General features: G+C 33.8%; 2 protein-coding genes across 2 annotated transcripts; both read left to right on the top strand.

Moving 5' to 3' along the window:
- Positions 1-2,433: 2,433 nt before the first annotated feature.
- LOC141540663 (trace amine-associated receptor 7a-like) lies at positions 2,434-3,495 on the top strand. Its single transcript, XM_074264685.1, has one exon. It carries the CDS (start codon positions 2,434-2,436, stop codon positions 3,493-3,495), a length of 1,062 nt encoding a protein of 353 aa, XP_074120786.1.
- A 13,407-nt stretch (positions 3,496-16,902) lies between these two features.
- LOC141541159 (trace amine-associated receptor 9-like) lies at positions 16,903-17,955 on the top strand. The gene has a single exon (XM_074265306.1). It carries the CDS (start codon positions 16,903-16,905, stop codon positions 17,953-17,955), a length of 1,053 nt encoding a protein of 350 aa, XP_074121407.1.
- Positions 17,956-19,600: the final 1,645 nt, after the last annotated feature.

Here is a 19,600-nt window from a genome sequence, read left to right as displayed (position 1 = left end):
ATTTGAAATAAAAACAGGCTGATAGGACAAGTGTATGCCCCCATTGCTATTAGAAGAACAAAGGAAAATGACCTAGAACTATAAATACTATGTGCTTAGAGGCATTATTTCCTTTCCAATCCTAGGTTGGCATAGACAATCTAGATGTATCCACAGTGGGATTGCCTTGAGACATTGATTTTTCCTTGTCCTGTGTCTGAGAAAGGTTTGTACTCCTTAGAAACTGTGCTCATTTTAATAGGGCCTTTTTATTCAGCATTTTCAGTCATGTATGACTCTTCTTAACCTTTTTTGGAATTTTCTTGTCAGAGATACTAGTAGTTTGTTATTTCTTTTTTTCCAGTTTATTTGACAGCTTATTTGAAACATTTCTTATTGAGAAACTCAGGCAGAGTTAAGTGACTTGTCCATGGTCACACAGCTAGAAAGTATGAGGAAAATGAATTTTCTTGACTCCAGGTCAGCATTGTAGCCATTACACATCTAGCTACTCAAATGGTATAGATTTATATTTGAGTATACTGAAATAGTATAGATATGAGTATGTGTTGTATATACATGTAAATGTATATAATATATATTGTATTTTGTATATAATTGTGTATATAGAATATCCCAAAATTCATATTGTATTCTTAAGCTCTTAAAGTTTAAAATGGCATTAATAGTTTTGTGACAACATAAATATGGAGGGGCAGCACTGAATTGTAGAAGGAAGGCTTTGTAATCATGAAGCTCTGAATTCTGACACATTCTGTTTTATGAGATAGAATCTTTTAGCCTTTACCTTACCTAGAATTATACCTTTACCTTACCTAGAATTATACAACGTTGTAAATTATACAATATTTGTTCATTTTCTTTGTAGAAAGATGTGTTTCTCACATTGATGAAGTATATATGTGTGTGTATATGTATACTTATATTTATATGTTTATGTATGAAACATATATTCAGAATTTTCAATAAAATCTTCCTCTCTTGCCTCAATGTAATATGGAAAGGATTAGTTGTTCTTTAAGATTCTGTCAATCATGTATACATATATTGTGTTTGATTTATACTTTAACGTGTTTAGCATGTATTGGTCAACCTGCCATGGGGTGGGGGGAAGGAGGGGAAAAGTTAGAGCAGGGGATTTGGCAATGGTCAATATTGTAAAATTACCCATGCATATATCTGGTAAAAAAAGATTCTGTCAATAAAACTAATTATACTCAGACAGATCAAAACTAAAAAGGCTTCAGATAGAGAAGTAATAATTGCTAATAATTGTTACTGTGTTTGCATTAGGATTTCAGCTAGCAAGGAAAAACTTCTAAAATGTTATGCCTTAACATGGTCAGTCTATCTATACCTAAGAAACTACAGATTTTGTTTAATGATTAGGAGAAACTATTAAAATATACATACATTTGTGTGAATGTGTGCATACTTATATCCATCTATCTATATATGTGTATATATACATATGTGTGTATGTATATCTTTTTATAAAATATGATCAGAGTATCCTAAAAGATACTCTGAAATGTTAAGCTTTAAAGCTACGCCTAAAATATACTCACACAAATATATAAGTACTTTTGTGTATGCAATTATGTATATATCAGCATCTCATACATGTGTATAAATAAACACATATACAAACATATATGTAGGAGAATTGTGTATGTATATATATGCCAGTAAATTCACCATAAATTAGTATATAAAAAATCCATAGAACAAAAAAAATGCATACATGTACAAATCTTATAAAACAAAGTGGATGATTTATGTAACTAGAAAGTAAACAACAACAAAACAAAGTCAAAGTAAATTCATAGCCAAAGGTTACCGGGGAAAAAGTTTCTTCTCCTACTTCACACCTAAGCCTATAGGGATCTTATCTTAGGGGTTTTCTGGTACTTCTTTGGCTGAGCTCCAGAAAGGTTGGGGTACTTTGGGCATTAACTCAGAGTTGACAACATGAAAAAGGACCAAGTAATAAAAGGTGACCTTTGAACTGAGGAATTTTCTGATATCTCATTGAACTTTGCAGAGAAGCTTGTCACAGGTACAGAATGATAAATGTTACTAGGCAGATAAGCTTTGATGATCTTTAGTATACTTATTCTAAACTATGTATTTAGTGGTTTTTAGATTAGAGGAAATAGTTCTGAGTAAAATGGACACATTGAATATAAGGGGGGAGGGAGGCTTCAGTTATTATAGGAAAGGGAGAAGAGACTATTTTTATAGTTCCTACTATGCCAGGCAAAGTGTTAAGTACTTTTCAAATATTATCCCAGTAAAGTAGATCATAATTCGTGAAGCATAGTATTTAATTTTGTACAGATATGCATTTATCTTTTTTTAGATATATTAGAAATGTCAATAATAACTTTTGTGTGATTACCAGGAAAAGATATTTAGAATCTAGGAGAAAAGATGGCAATCAGCAGCAACGGGTCCCATTCTGCAGCTCCAGAACTCTGCTATGAGAGCATCAATGGGTCCTGCATTAAAACTTCCTACTCCCCTGGACCCCGAGTCATTCTTTACCTGGCTTTTGGCTCAGGGGCTCTGCTAGCTGTCTTAGGAAACCTTCTGGTCATGATTTCAATCATTCACTTCAAGCAACTGCATTCTCCTGCCAATTTTCTCATTGCCTCCTTGGCTTGTGCTGACTTTTTGGTGGGAGCCACTGTGATGCCCTTCAGCATGGTGAGATCTGTGGAGAGTTGCTGGTACTTTGGGGAGGGTTATTGTAAATTTCACTCTTGTTTTGAAGGGTCATTTTGTTATTCTTCTATTTTTCACTTATGCTTCATTTCCATTGATAGATACATTGCTATCACTGATCCTCTGGTATATCCAACCAAATTCACTCTGTCAGTTTCAGGACTATGCATTCTCCTGTCCTGGTTCCTTGCTATTACATTTAGTTTTTCACTTCTTTACACAGGTGCAAATGATGAAGGACTGGAAGAATTAGTAAGTGCCCTCACCTGTGTGGGAGGTTGTCAGATTGCTGTGAATCAAACCTGGGTATTAATAGACTTCCTATTGTTTTTCATTCCCACTATGGTTATGGTCATTCTTTATTGTAAGATTTTTCTAGTAGCTAAACAACAGGCTAGAAAGATCGAAAGTTTGAGCAGCAAAACTGAGTCATCGTCAGAGGATTACAAAGCCAGAGTGTTTAAGAGGGAGAAAAAAGCAGCCAAAACCTTGGGCATTGCAGTGATTGCATTCCTGATTTCATGGTTGCCATACTTTATTGACTCAATAATTGATGCATTTGTAGGGTTTATCACCCCAGCATATATTTATGAAATTTTACTTTGGTTTGCATATTATAACTCAGCCATGAACCCTCTGATATATGCTTTCTTTTACCCTTGGTTTAGAAAAGCAATTAAACTGATTGTCACTGGGGAAGTCTTCAGAGGTCACTCTTCAACAATAGATTTGTTTTCTCAAAAAAAAAAGGTTTTAGATAGAAGTTAAAAATGTGGAACGAGGTTAATAATGGAATAGGTGAATTATTATAAAATAAAAGTATCCTCTCTCCATTTAGCCCCAATTCCAATTTCAGGTTCATGTTTAATGAAATTTATTTACCATTATAAGTTATATGGGAATGTATTTTCCAGCTGTCTTCATCATCGTACTCCTGTTCCTGTCTTTTCTCATTCTACATTTATTTTTGTTCATTTTCCCTCTGTTGGACCAAGAGGTAACAATTTTTTTTCTTCTCTAATGAGCGTATTATAGTGTCTCATGTCCTCCCTCCTTTAGCCTTTCATTTCTAATAAATAAGGCACCTGTATTTCCTGTTCTGTTTCCTTCCAAGAACATCTATAATATCTTTTCTTCCTTTTAATTTTTAAATATTTTTCACATATAATAAATCTGAATAAGTTTTATTGTATAGTTAATAATTGTATTTATATGAATAAATAACATTAAAAAGTTTTCAGCTCTATTCTGAGTTATAAAATTTTGTTGTTACTTTTTCTGTTTTACTTTGTTTCCTTTTTTTTTTAAAGAAGGTGATGGGAAGGATAAATTTCACTTAGAACTTATAATGATGCTGTCTTCCTATGAAAGGAATTCATTCAGTAGCAATGGTTTTCTGCCTTAAAAGTTTGTCTTTCTTTATATTCCAATTATTGGTGGAACTACCTAATTTACCTTACCCTACTTTTTTTTGTGATGTAAATGCATTTTATCCTTGTTTCTTATGCTACTACTCCATTAATAAAAATCACAACCATTTATATATTTCCCTACCAGGCATTGTGCTAAATGTTTCACAAATGTTTTTAAGTGATTTTCAACATGAACCCTAGAGATTGGGTGCTATTATAACCCCCACCTTACTGCTGAGGAAACTGAGAGAAAAAGAATTGAAGTGATTTGCCCAAGATTACAAATGTCTGAAGCTGGATTTGTATTCAGGTCTTACTGACTTAAAACCCATAATTACATCCACTATATCAAGCACACCTCATTAATAACAATATAAATCAATAACATATTATCAATGCAGCAGTAACAGCAGAATCTAATTTGCTTTTAAAACTATTTCCTTAAACCATTAATATGAGACTACTTTAATCATCTAAAAAATTCATAAAATTAATATGGGACAGAATTTGTTTTAGGTTGTTGTTCAATTGTGTCCAACTCTTGTTGATGCATTTGGGGTTTTCCTAGGAAAGATGCTGGAGTGGTTTGCCATTTTCTTCTCCATTTTACAGAGGAGGAACTAAGAAAAACAGTGTAAGTGACTTGCCCACGGTTTACACAGCTAGCAAAATATCTGAGGTCAGATTCAAACTCACAAAGATGTCTTCTTTAATCCAAGCCCAGAACTCTATTCACAGTACCTCATCTAGCTGGTTCAATTTTAGGTAATACTTGCAATATATATGCATGTATGTGAATATATAAATGTATAAATGTAAAGCTATTGACTAGGACATGCTATCAAATATGCTGCAACTACTTATGTTATATTTTTCATATAAACTCCTGTGAGGGATGTAGAAGACCCTTACCTAAAATGACTACTCAGAGATCATTCAGTAGAAGGCAGAATCGAAAACCTCCAGAGGATGAGCCGTCCCATCAAGAGATAAAAAAGATTAAGCTGAAGATAGGAGGGCCAAAGAAGTAGTAAAGATACATAGCTTTTATACAAGAAATTACATCACAAGTAAGAGAGAATTGAGAAGGGGAGGGGGAGGCATCTAATTGTCGTTGCTATTTGGAGAGATTGGAATGGAAGATTTCTGTTTCCCCAAAATCTCCTGATTTCTAGGAAACAGAAAATCAGGCCTTCAGGCTTAATCAATCAGATAGTGGTCCAGCTAATAGATAAATCAAATTCATATCAATAAATGTCAAGTAGTGATAAATGTCATCAGCTCAGGTTAAGTAAATATGGCTATAAGCTAGCCAAGGCTCAAGTAAATATGGGCCTGCACATATTATACAGGTCATAGCAGAAACACAGAAATAATGAAAATAAAATACAGAAAAAGAATTCACATATTCTTGTAAGTTTTTCACCTTATCTTGCTGTATTCCCCACACTCCTATAATCTTCATAATAAACTCATGTGAGTTTACACAGCTGTCTCTTATTAAAATGCAATTCATTTGCAAGTCCTGTCATCACACCTCTCGTGTCATAATTCTCTTTAAGAAAGGACAAAAAAAAACAACCTTTGAGTACCTAGTCTTAATAAATGATTGGGCATTGGACCAAACTTTCTCATTTCTTCCATGTCATCTTCAGCTTTACTGATTTTCATCTTGCTACTGGACCCAGATGAACTGGAAGAGAAGATGAGATTGGTGATTTTGCATAGCCCTCCCTTACTTACATGTCATGGTATCACCTCCCTGATGTCATGGACCTCTTTGAGAATGGAAAACCTACAGAAATTTTTTCTTACTACTTGCTGTATAGTACTCAATTCTATGGGATGTAGTTTCCTTTTTCATCCAGTAAAAAACACAGTAAATTTTAAAAATAGATTGTGATTGTATTTATTTTAAACTTTCAGGAATTAAATCATATAGATAGATGGATAGATATGAAATATTTTAATAATTTTGTGTATGTCAGTGCAGAACCCACTTGTTAGAAAACATGATTCTCTTTTTAATGTGATTTGTAATTGAATATTAAAATGTTGAACAAAGTGTGTCTTCCTTATAACTGAGGACTTTACCTTAAATCACTCTTAGGTACCCTTGGTGGAAACCAAATCCTACAATTTTTATGCTTGAGCTTTCAGTAGAGTACAGATTTTTTAAAGAGGGGTTTCTTCAGAGGAAATTTGAGGGTTTCACATCTTTTGTTGTTCAACATTTGAGTATTGCTTAATTAAGTGGCCAAAAGATGCTTCCAATCTTTATTGTTGTTTTTTTTTTTTGGTCATATAAAAGGTATAGAGGATAATTGTACAGCAGTTAGAATACACTGTGAGTATAGAAGATTTTTACTCCTTAGATTTTTCATAACACATTTCTAACTGGAATATGCCTTAAAAGAGATAATCTAGTTCAGTGCTTTTATATTGGACAAAGGACTCATTTCTAAGCTTTGGCATTCCCTTTAGTTTCTAGCTTCTATTGAGAAATCTGAGCCAATACACATTTGTGTCAGAAATCCAATATACATTGGGTTTTTTCAAGCAAAGTGGCAGGAGACTTCTCAATATTAGTATTACCAGCAAAGGAACCAGTGGAGCCATTAGATAGCCAAAGATTTCTGGATGTGGAGCTTGTAAGACTTGATTTCAAAAGCTACCTTAGACATTTATTAGCTGTGTGATTCTGGACAAGTCACTTAAACTCTATAAGCCTCAATTTCCTTATATGTAAAATGAGAGGCTTAGATTTTATGAACTCTAAGGTTCCTTCCAGCACTAAATTTATGAAATTCCATATACTATTCTTATATCTGTTTTACTCCATTTCCCCTAGACCTGCCTTAGGGAGAGAATAAAATGTGCAAGTATATCTGGCATCAGACCCTTACTAGCTGTGTGACCCTGAGCAAGTAACTTAACAACACTGTTTCTCTCAATTTCCCCATTTGTAAAATGAGCTGGAGAAAGTAATATCAAACTACTCTAGTACCTTTCCCAAAAAAATCCCAAAGCCATGAAAAGTTATAGATGACTGGAAAAAAAAAGGCTGAACAATGCTAGATGATAAGATAGCAGCTAAAAAGACTATTTCTGAAGTTTTTCAACATTTTCTAAATACTTTCAAAGGAATTGAGCTGTCTACTACAAAGCATTTCTCCTTATTTGACTAAGTTTTTTGCTACTTAAACTGGAAAAATTTAAGAGCTTCGACTTCATATGATATTGATTCTCAGGAGAGCAACTTAAATTAGAAGCCATTGAGCCCCGGTGCATTGTTTATTGAAATGAATAAAAGGGAAATGTGATCAAGGCAAGGTAAAAATCATTATCGACACTGCAAATTTCTGGCAACACAAAGCAAATAATGAAACAGATCTGATCCTTAAAGGTGTTATAGTATATGGTTATATACACTATATATAGCATATAGTATATAGTTATATAGGAAACTATATAAGATTTTAGATGTAGAAACTTCTAAAGATCTTTAATGGTCACCTACTCCAATCACCTTCATTTTGAAAAAAAATGAGTTTCAGAGAGAGCTGAAAACTTGCCTGAAGTTCCTCCAAAATAAGTGACAGAAAAAGTAAAAGAACTAGGATCTTTGATATAAAAAACCCTACCTTCCACTATACCACATGGCTCCACTTCCTATTGTTCATTGTTCATTTTTGAGGAGGACCAATGATATCATGGAGTGATATCTTGACAAAAATATAGACTATACTGATTACAGAAGAGAAAATAAACTAATTTAATAGTTCGTTTTAGAAAAAAAATATTGAACAAATCATCAATCAACTCCCTAAGAATTCAGGATACTTGAATTGTTTCTGGCTGCTTCCAGTATTTTCTCCTTGATTTGAGAGTTCTGGAATTTAGCTATATTATTCCTTGACATTTTAATTTTGGGGTTTCTTTCAAGAGATGATCAGTGGATTCTTTCAATAACTTTTGTTATTGTTTTCTTTAATGATTTAATTTAATGATTAATGATTTAATGAAGTATTTTAGTAATGGAAAATGAGAGAAAGGAAAGTCTTGAGTCAGGGAGAGTAATTTGGAGCAAATAGATCTATCAGGATAGAATACATTTTAGAGTCAGGCACCACTCTGAAGTCTTATTCTAGTTTGGTTTCACATCTTACAAACAAGTTGTGGAATTCTTTGTGCCACTTGTGAAAGTCATGAAATAAGTCAAATGTTGATTTGGATTTCAACATATTACTCAATTTTAACACCTTGTTCTGCAATTTCCTATGCAATGCACACGTGTCTTAAAGGTATTGATGTATGTATATGCCTATGTATGTTCTGTATCCATATTATATCTGTGCATGCTTTTCTATACATATATTCTATTTGCAAATATATGTGTGTCTAATTTGTACATGTAGTCTTATTGTAGTCTTAAGGTATTGTTAGTGTAGTCTTAAGCAATTAAAGTTTAAAATTGCAATTTTTTGCACTCACTTTTGTTTCACACTCTTTATGGTGCTATAACAATGAATAGTAGAAGGAAGGATTACTTTGTAATTATTAAAGACATGAGTTCTGACACATGCTGGTATCTGAGAAAGTATCTTATCCTTTCTCCTAATCCCTTCCCCAGAACTCCTTAAAATTGTAAGCAGCTGTTTCAGGTCTTTCAGATTTAGACCCATAATTGTATTCACTACACCAAATAGTTGTCTCATTAGCAACAATATAACACAATAATATAACATTACCAAACTAGAAGTTACAACAGAATCTAATTTGCTTTCATAACTGATATGTGCTAGCCCTTAAGAAGGATGTAGCAATAACCTAAGGACATCAGGCTTTGGAAGTAATGTAGATGAAAGTAATGTAATTCTTCCCTTAAGGTATCCTACCATAGTTTACCCTATAAGACCAGTTTGCTAAGTCTTCAGGGTTTCTGAGACTAATAAACAATAGTAATGAGGCTCTTAAAGTTGACACAAATACGGAACAAAATTGGCTGTCTGCCATTTGACCTAGCGATATTTCAAGACTAAAAAGATAATTCCCCGAAGCCCCTAGTTTTGTTTGTTTGTTTGTTTGTTTGTTTTTTGGTTTGTTTGTTTTTTTGCTAACTTCTTTTGCCTGCTTTACCTGGTGTTGTAATTATAATAAACTTTGCCCATTGACTTGGAGATGTGTCTGAGCCTACAAATTTTTTTGAAATACTTCATGGTATTGGTCTGGAACCCCAAAATTTTGAGATCCCCTATGAACCTCAATGCAACTATTTGCTTGTTCTATTGATATAAGAACCTATTTTAATAATCTGAAAAAGTCATACAATTAACATGGGCCAGCATTGGTTTTAGATTATTTTCCAGTAGTGTTGGTGTTGAACTCTTCTTGATCCATTTGGGGTTTTCTTGGCAAAGATTCTAGAGTGGTTTGCCATTTCCTTCTGCAGCTCAGTTTACAGAGGAGGTATTAGGGCAAACAGAATTAAATGACTTGCTCAAGGTCACACAGCTAATTAAGTATCGGAGACTAGATTCCTGAATGCAAGTCCAGGCCTCTATCTACCATAAGACCTAGCTACCCTCATTTTAGCTTGCAATTTCTCTCACTCTCCCTCTCTGCCTCACTCTTCCCCCTCTTCTCCCTTTTTCCCTTTCTTCCTCCCTGCTCTCTCCCCTTCCCTCTTCCCTCTGCCACCCACAATGGGTATGGTATGCTAGTACTCTGCTTAAATCAGTAACAAAAGATAAATTAACTATCCCTCCTTACCCATCCAATTTCCAAAAGGGCAAATGGGGAGTCTAGCTTTGGAAAAACAAATCAGCACAACACAGGTGCTCTCCTTCCTTCTAGACCTGAGGGTGGGGGTAAGGCAGGATATAAAAGTGAAATCTCCTTGCCTTCTACCATTCAGGACTCTTCATGTCACAGGATACAAATGCATTGTTCTTGGAATTGTGAGCTATCCAACCATTTTAGAATGTAATTTGGAATTAAAATCAAAGGATTATTAAACTACCTATACTCTTTGATCCAGCAATACCATTATTTGGTCTACTTTGAAAGATGATTAGGGAAAAAAGAAAAGATCTTAGATGTTCTAAAATGTTCATAGAACCTCTTGTGGTGGCAAACCACTAGAAATTTCAAAGAGATCCATCAAACGGGGAATGGCTGAACAAGTTGTGATATATGATTGTAATGAAATACTACTATGTTATAAGAAATGATGAGGTCACTGAGGGAAAGACATGTATGAAATAATGAAGAGTGAAATGAGCATAAGAGAACATTATACACAGTAACAGCAGTATTGTTTTAAGAATGAATAAATTTGAATGAATAAGTTATTTTGATTATTATAAATACCCAAATTAACTTTAAGGACCTATGAAAAAAACATATCTGCATCCAGAGAAAGAACTGATAAGTATATGTATGTATAGAATAATTTTACCTATACATACATCTTTGTGGCTGCCTAATGGTAACTATTCGGGGGGGGGGGGATGGAGCAGGAAGAAAAAAGAAATTTAAATGATAGTTTTGTATATTTGAAATAAATAGCAAGTTGTCCATGGAGGATTTACAGTTTCATGTGCAATCACCTTTTTTATTGTGCTCCATTGTGGAAAAGCTTGTTCTATTTCATAAATTAGAAATTAAAATATAATGAAAAACACAATTGTTAATTGGATGTGTATGTCCAGTGGATACTGATTTTTCTAAACTTGAAATCAGATTAGATACTATCATCCTCATTTCCTGTCGTACACTGATTTTTCACTCTTACTCCCCAAAACTCAGTTTTATGAAAATATGACAACAAAATAATTCAAGAAGTTATTAGTATAATTGAAAGTAAAAGAAATGAAAAACAACCAAAAGCATCATGGAAATAAATATAAAGAAATCTAATGTTAAATGAAACTATGAGCTGCTTCAAATACAAGAAGTTCTTGTAGTGTCCAATAGAAGTTCAGTTTGCATTTTTCCCAATATAATTTTCTGATCTATTCCTAATTCTTAATTTAGTGATAATGTTATGTTATGGAAAATGAAAAACAATCATTCTTTCCTTTAAGACAAGTCATATTGTCTTTCAGAGTTTGGGCAGTTATATGTCTCTCTAACCTATTAAAAAAATTGCTAAAAACTACTATAAATGATTAATATTTACATAGTGTCCCAGCTAATTAAAAATTCTCTGGCTTCTTGGGATCCTCTTTCTTCTTTTATTCCAATAACTTTACAAATATTATCTCATTTGATCCTTATAACAGCCTTAGGAGTTAGGTGCTATCATTCCCATTTGACAGTTGAGGAAACTGAGGCAGAGAGGTTACGTGAATTGCTAGAATTGCTTGTAAGTGAAAAATACTAAATTTTAAATCAGGTTTTCCTGATTCCAGGTCAGCAGTTTTCATTTAACTGCCTCATTAGCAATAACATACTTCCACAAGGCTAGTAACTTTATCAAACTAACAATTATAGCAAATAATTAAAATTTACTTTTGTAAGTATTTGCTCAATCTCCTAACTTTAAATTAATAATCTAGAGAGCCATAGAATTCATGTTAAAAAGCATTGCTTTTAGGTGTCAATTACCATTTTAGACACACATACATATATACAAACATATACATATTATTATGATATTGCTTACCACATGCTATCAAAAATGGGTATAACCAATGCATATTTTGCTGCATGGTCATAACTCCATAGAATTTAGTTTCTTTTCTTTTTAATTAAAAAGTACAAGAAATTTCAAAAGAGATGGTGAACATATTTGTTTTATATTTTCAAGAAATAAATGAGAGATGTGAAATGTTATAATGTTTTAATAATATTTGTGCATTTCAATGTTCATTAGGCTTGCTGGAAAACATGATATCCCTTGTGTTATGATTGTGGACGAAATATTAAAATGTCAGACAGACTCTGTCTTCCTCATAATTTAATACAAGGTATTATATCAGTCTTGGATGTCCTTGGTGGGAACCAAATCCTCCAGTTTATAGGTCTAGACTTCCACTAGAGCACAGATTCTTTAAAGAGAAACTTGCCTATGGTGCCGAGAAAATTGAAAGTTTCTCCTACTTTGTTGTTCAACATATGGGCGTCGTGTAGTAAATGATCAAAAAATGTATTCAGTCTTCTTTATACTTTTTTGATTATATAGAAGGGATCTCTGCTGATTATGCTGGCATTTGCCTTAAAAAAGAATCCAATTCAATGTAATTATAGTGGACAAAGGGCTCATCTGTGAGGAGGATCATTCCCTATAGTCTCCAGGTGCTATTGAAAAACCCTGAAATAGATCATATTCTTGTCAGCTAGACATTTCAATATGCTTTTACAAAATGTTACTTCCCTAAGAGAGACCAAGTTGAAATGAGGTAAAATGAAGATACCAAAATCAGACACATTAATAAGGGCATAGATCTAGAGGTGAAATGGAACAAAGAAGTCAAGTCTGAGCCTTTCATTTTACAGATAAGGAAATAAATGTCAGAGAATTTAAGTGGCTTGTTCAGGCTCATACAGCTAAACAAATGTCTAAGAGAGTACTTGAACTCAGGTCTTTCCAAGTCCACATCCAACACTCTGTACATTGTGCCACTCAAGCTCATATTATGAAGGCTTCATTATCAACTGGATATTTCTGAAGCATCCAAACTGATTACACTCTATTCTGTTGGGCTGTTTCCTTGCTGGTAAACCAGATGCTGAGAAGTCCTCTGCATCTCACTGGAGGTTATAGATTTGGTTCATATTTCTTCATGAAAAAAGACAAAGTGTTTCTTTTCTGGATTATAAAGTCACTGAAGTGCTATCAAATCCTTCCTCCATCTTGGCTTTTTCAGTCTCTTCCCTTTCTGTTGTTCATCTTTCATTTTTGAACATGCCAGTGACATCATGTTTTGATGTTTTGATATACCCATTAACTGGATTTAAGTGAGGCAAAGTTGCACTGACTCTTCATGACCTCATTTGGGTTTTTTTTTTGTTTGTTTGTTTGTTTGTTTGTTTTTGGTAGATATGGAAGAGGCTTGCCATTTCTTTCTCCAGCTCATTTGACTAAGGAAGAAACTGAGGTAAACAGTGTTAAGTGACTTGCCCAGGATCACAGAGCTAGGAAGGAAGTGTCTGAGGCCAAATTTGGACTCAGGAAGATAACTCTTCCTGGCTCCAGCATTCTGTACTTTGAACATCTAGTTACCCAAATAGTGGCTTGTAGATGGTCACAGACAGTGGGGGAACTCTGGATGAGGTATAAGACCTTTCATCCCAAAGGAAACCTGCTAACAATGTCTGGTTTGGCTCCCCATCTACCTTAAGCGCTTTCAGCCTTCCTGAGAAGTCAGGGGGCCTATGTTGTGATTGCAGCAGAGTGAAATCAGGTGAAAGAGTGATATCAAGTAGCAAACTACATACAATAGCAAATTGTTTATGTGGTCCCACATGCAGAGTACATACTTATTGCATGCCCAATGTTGTTTTGTTACATAAGGGTATGAGGGCATAAAAAGGGGAAAGAGCTGGGAAGAAATGGACTCCATATTTCCACCATACTCAGGAGTACTACCTCATCACTTCTCCACTAGGACAGGATATTTTAATCACCCCAGTGTGGAGGCTCTAGAAAACATGGCATATTTTGTCACCCTCACTTGGGGGCTCTAGAAAGCAGGAAACAACAAGGACTTACTATCTTCTTATGTGTATTTTATAGATTAAATTATTACATACCTAGATTAGGACCACCTCCTTATTTATAATTAATGCAAAGAAAAGCAACATGATCTAGTGAATTGAGGCTTGGTCTTGGAGTCAGAATCTTGACTTGGGGTCTGACACTTAATATATTTTTGGCCAGTGGTCCTCAAACTTTTTAAATAGGGGGCCAATTCACTGTCCCTCAAACTGTTGGAGGGCCGGACTATTGTAAAAACAAAAACTCACACTCTGTCTCCTCCCCTCAGCCCATTTGCCATAACCCAGCAGGCCACATAAACGTCCTCAGCCGGCCACATCTGGCCTGAGGGCCATTGTTTGAGAACCCCTGCTTTTGGCCAAGGACAAGTAATATATCCTCTCTGACACTTAATATATTTGTGATCAAGGGCAAGTCACATTCCTTCTCGGTGCCTGCAGCCAATTCTCAGGCATTAGAAATGACAGATGTTGTCAACTGTCATTAGGCAGAGGTGAGTTTACATAACACCAGTTTCTCATAGCAATAAAATGACAGGTACAGTTCAAGGAAATATGCGGGTTTCCAGGAGGTGTGAAGCCATTTTCATGGTTGCTCATCCACTTTGGTGTCCACCAACCAGCCAATTCTTACCTATAGCTATAAGAAGCTGAAACATGCAGAAGCCAAACCTGGGTGAGATTGTATTGGTAGAAAGGCTAATTAATTAAGGAGAACTGACAGTTTTCAAACTCATCAGTGAATTAGGGGTTTGTCTATCTCAATGATGTGAATCCTTTGCAATAGGCAAATAAAAACAATTTGTAACAACAGTCATGAAGGCAGATTTGTTAGACATTAAAGCCATTAAGTTGCATCTCAGGCCATTGGCAGTCTTTTTCCTGCCACTGGACAGGACTCTGATAGAGACTCTGATAGAGAAAATGAGGCTGATGATTATCCAAATATAATTCAAATCTCATTCATCCATGAATCAAAACATCAACCCTTGTGAACATTGATCCTTTTTTTTTAAAATGAAGGACAAACAGCTCCAATCAATTGCAATTGTTATTGAATAGATTTATCAGGAAAGAATTCAACTTGGAGAAAAGTATTGCTGTGAAGTCTTACTCCAGTTTAGGTTCACATCTTACCTACAAGTTATGAAATTCTTTATGCTACACAGAAAGAGGCCAAATGTTGATTTGGATTTCAAGTATTACTTAATTCTGACATCTTGTTTTATTTCCTATACAATGCAAACATGGGTCTCATCTGGATAGAAGTGGGGATATATATAGATATTTATGTATAAAATATATATACATATACATATATACATATATGTTTATAATTATATTTGCACATTATATATACATGTTCTGTGTACATATATTTTATATGTGTATAAAGGCATATGTGCTTATATGTATATAGTCTTATTCTAGTCAAGCTACTAAAGTCTTAGTGTACTTAAAGTTTAAAACTGCACTAATACTTTTGTGATACTCTATATATTTAGAGGCAACACTGAATTAAAAAAAAAAGGACTTCCTTTGTAATTATGAATACCTGAGTTCTGGTACATGCTGGTTTATGAGAAAAATTTTTAGCCTCTCAAAAACCTTACCCTTTCCTTTCCTCTTCCCCTTTCCCCTTCCCTTACCCCTCCCCCAGAATTCTATGGGATTGTAAATTATGTGGTAGTTGCCAATTTGCTTTGTAGAAAGTTATGTCCATATTGGAAATTTCTCACATTAATGAAATATATGTATGTATGTATATATATATATATGTGTGTGTGTGTGTGTGTGTATATACATATATACACACATATATATGATATATATATATATTATATATATATATATATATGGGTTTTCTAAAATTCTGAAAATGAATTCAAGTATATTCAGGCAGATCAAAGCTGAAAAGACTTGAAGTATAGAATAAATAATTGCTGATATGCTTGTGATATGGGGATCAGCTAACAATGGAAAAATATCTAAAATGCTATTAACGAGTTAAACTCTAACATGGGGAACCAATACCTAAGTAAAGGAGAAACTTTTAAAATATAAGTACATATGTGTGTATACCCACATATTTTCACATATACGCATGCTTTTATATAAATGTAGAGGGTATAATTACACTTACAAACATATGCAGACATACATAGCTACTTGTGTGTGTATAAAAGTACATATATAACTGCATCTTATATATGAATATATACACACACACACATACACACATATAGGTACATACATACGTACATATGAGATGGCAGTACATTATCCATGAATCCAATCATCAAAAACAAAATCCATAAAATAATCACCAAAAAATCCCAACAAACCTAAATGTGCAAATCTTACAAAATAAAATGGATTATTTATATTCCTAGAAAGTACACAGTAACATGACAGAATGAATTCTTTACTAATGGTTGTTGGAAAAAAAGTTTCTTCTCTAAGTTCACACATAACCCCATAGGGATTGTATCTTAGGAGTTTTCTGGCACTTCTCTGGCTAAGGTCTCAAAAGGTTGAAGTACTTTGGGCATTAACTCAGAGTTGACAACATGAAGTAGGGCAAATAAAAGGTGATCCTTGAACTAAGGAATCCTTTAGTATCTCACTTAACTTTACAGAGAACTTTATCAGAAATACAGAATGAGGATTAGAGGGGAAATGTTAGGAAGCAGATACATATTGACTGTCTTGGTGCCAAACTTTAGGAGACAGCTAAAGCTATTTATTTAGTGGTTTTTAGATTAAAGGAAGCAGTTTTATTTACTGAGTGTTAGGGCTTCATAGTTTGTAGGAAAGGGGGAAGAGATTAAGCATTTATATAGTGTTGACTGTGCCTGGCAATGTGTTAAGAGTTTTTGAAATATTATCTCAGTGAAATGGATTCATAAAGCATAGTATTTTACTTTGTACAGACATTAATTTACTTTATTTCCCCCCCCCCAGGAATATTGGAAATGTTAATGATAACTTTTTTGTGAATGCAAAGACAAAAAAGAAATTTATAAGTTGAGAAAGAAGAATGATAAATAGTAGCAATGGATCCCAGCTTATAGCTATAGAGCTATGCTACGAGAACATCAATGGGTCCTGCATTAAAACTTCCTACTCCACTGGACCCCGAGTCTTCCTCTACCTGGTATTTGGTTTTGGAATTGTGCTGGCTGTCTTTGGAAACCTTCTGGTCATGATTTCAATCCTTCACTTCAAACAGCTGCACTCTCCAGCCAATTTTCTCATTGCCTCCTTGGCTTGTGCTGACTTTTTGGTGGGAGTCACTGTGATGCCCTTCAGTATGGTGAGGTTGGTGGAGAGTTGTTGGTACTTTGGGGAGAGTTACTGTAAATTTCATTCATCTTTTGATGGATCATTTTGTTATTCATCCATTTTTCACTTGTGCTTCATCTCCATTGATAGATACATTGCTGTAACTGACCCTCTTGTTTATCCAACCAAATTCACTCTCTGGGTTTCAGGAATATGCATCTTGTTGTCCTGGTTCCTTGCCACTACATATAGTTTTTCACTTTTTTACACAGGTGCCAATGATGATGGACTAGAGGAATTAGTAAGTGCTCTTACATGTGTGGGAGGTTGTCAAATTGCTATGAATCAAAACTGGGTATTGGTAGATTTTCTATTGTTCTTTATTCCCACTCTGGTTATGGTCATTCTTTATTGTAAGATTTTTCTAGTAGCTAAACAACAGGCTAGAAAGATTGAAAGTATGAGCAACAAAACTGAGTCATCCTCAGAGAGTTACAAAGCCAGAGTATCCAAGAGGGAGAGAAAAGCAGCAAAAACTCTGGGTATTGCTGTGATTGCATTTGTGATTTCATGGTTCCCTTATTTCATTGAGACACTAGTTGATGCTTACCTTGGGTTCATCACCCCAACTTATATTTATGAGATTTTCATTTGGTTTACCTATTATAACTCAGCCATGAATCCTCTGATTTATGCTTTCTTTTACCCTTGGTTTCGAAGAGCAATTAAACTTATTATCACTGGGAAAGTCTTCAGAGGCCACTCTTCAACAATAGATTTGTTTTCTGAAAAAAAGCCTTTAGATTGAAGAAGTTAAAATATGAAACAAAGTCAACAATGGATCAAGTAAATTATTATGAGAGGGAAGTATGCTTTCTTTACACAGTCTAAATCCTCCTTTCAAGATTCATGGTTAATAAAATTTATTTAGCATGCCAAATTACATGTGAATAGTGTTTACTACATGACTTTAAAGTTGCACTTCTGTTCCTGTTTTATTTGGCCTATATTTTTGTTCATAATTCTTCTCTTGGACCAATTCTTCTCTAATTAATATTTTATAATTTTGTCTAATCCCTTCCCTCCATTAATGTTTTAATATGGTAGATAAGGCACCTACTTTGCCTATTCTCTTTCATTGCAAGAACATTTCTGATATCTTTGCTTCCTTTTAAAAGTTTTTTTTAAAAAAACTTGTATGTAAAAATCTGGATAATTTTCTACTGTGTAGTTACCAATTTAATTTATTTGAATCAATAGCCCTGAAATGCTTCAGCTCTATTCTAAATGATATAATTTTGTTTTTTCTTTCTTTAAAAAAAAAGAAAGTGAAATGAGAGGTCAGTTCCATCTCCAACTAATAATGAAGCTGTCTCCATGTAAAAGGAGTTAATACAATCACAATGGTTTTCTGCCCCTAAAGTTCTTGGTTTTCTTTATATTCTATTCAATGAGAGAATTACCTAAATTTAATTTAGTCCTACAAAGGTGTTTTGTGGATTGTAAGTACATTTTATCATTGTTTTTATGCCATCCCTTCATTAATAATAATCATAAGCATTTATATAGTCTATGAACTAGACACTGTGCTAAGTGTTTTACAAATGTTTTCTTATTTGTATTTCACAACAATCTAAGATAATAGTGGTATTATATCCCCATTTTACAATTAACAGATCTGAGACAAGTGAAGTGACTTGTCCAGGATTAAAAGTAATTGAGGCTAGACTATTCACTCTAATTTAAGACCCCTAATTGTATCCACTTCACTAAATAAATAGATGTCTCAGTAGCAACAATATAATTCATTAATATGGCATAACCAAACAAGCAATTAACAGCAGAATCTAATTTGCTTTTACAACTATATGCTCACTCAATTAATATAAGAACCTATTTTAATAATCTAAAAAAGTCATAAAATTAATAAGGATACTTGTCTATCTTGTTACTATTTTCTGTATAGTCATCAATTCCATGAAGTGTAATTTCTTTTTTCTTTAAGTTACAAATACAGTAAATTTTAAAAAGAGATTGTGAATATATTTATTTCAAAACTTTACCAACTAAATAAGAGGTGTATATGAAAAAAATGCAGAAAAAGTATTAATAATTTTGTGTATTTCAATGCAGAACAGACTTGTTAGAAAATATAATTCTCTTTGTGTTGTGATTTGTGCAGAATATTAAAATGTTAGAAAAACTATGTCTTCCTTATAACTTAATACTTTGCCTCTATATCAATCTTGGATCCCCTTCAAGGAAACCAGAATCCTACTGCTTATAGGCTTGGACTTCCTCTAAGGCACTTTGTTTTGTTTTGGTTTTTTTGAATAGAGGGGCTTTTGGGCAGTTCAGGGGAAATTGGAAGGTTTCTCACCATTTTTGGCTCAACACTTGGGCACAGTTGATAAGTGGTCAGAGGATTCCGTCAGTCTTCTTTGTACTTTTTG

The sequence above is a fragment of the Sminthopsis crassicaudata genome, chromosome 4, assembly GCF_048593235.1.
Source record: "Sminthopsis crassicaudata isolate SCR6 chromosome 4, ASM4859323v1, whole genome shotgun sequence".
In the NCBI taxonomy this organism is placed as follows: domain Eukaryota; kingdom Metazoa; phylum Chordata; class Mammalia; order Dasyuromorphia; family Dasyuridae; genus Sminthopsis; species Sminthopsis crassicaudata.
This window is presented reverse-complemented; position numbering and strand designations above follow the sequence as displayed.

Excerpts from the sequence above, each read along its gene's own strand:
- LOC141541159 (XM_074265306.1), top strand. The coding sequence starts at position 16,903 with ATGATAAATAGTAGCAATGGATCCCAGCTTATAGCTATAGAGCTATGC.
- LOC141540663 (XM_074264685.1), top strand. The coding sequence starts at position 2,434 with ATGGCAATCAGCAGCAACGGGTCCCATTCTGCAGCTCCAGAACTCTGC.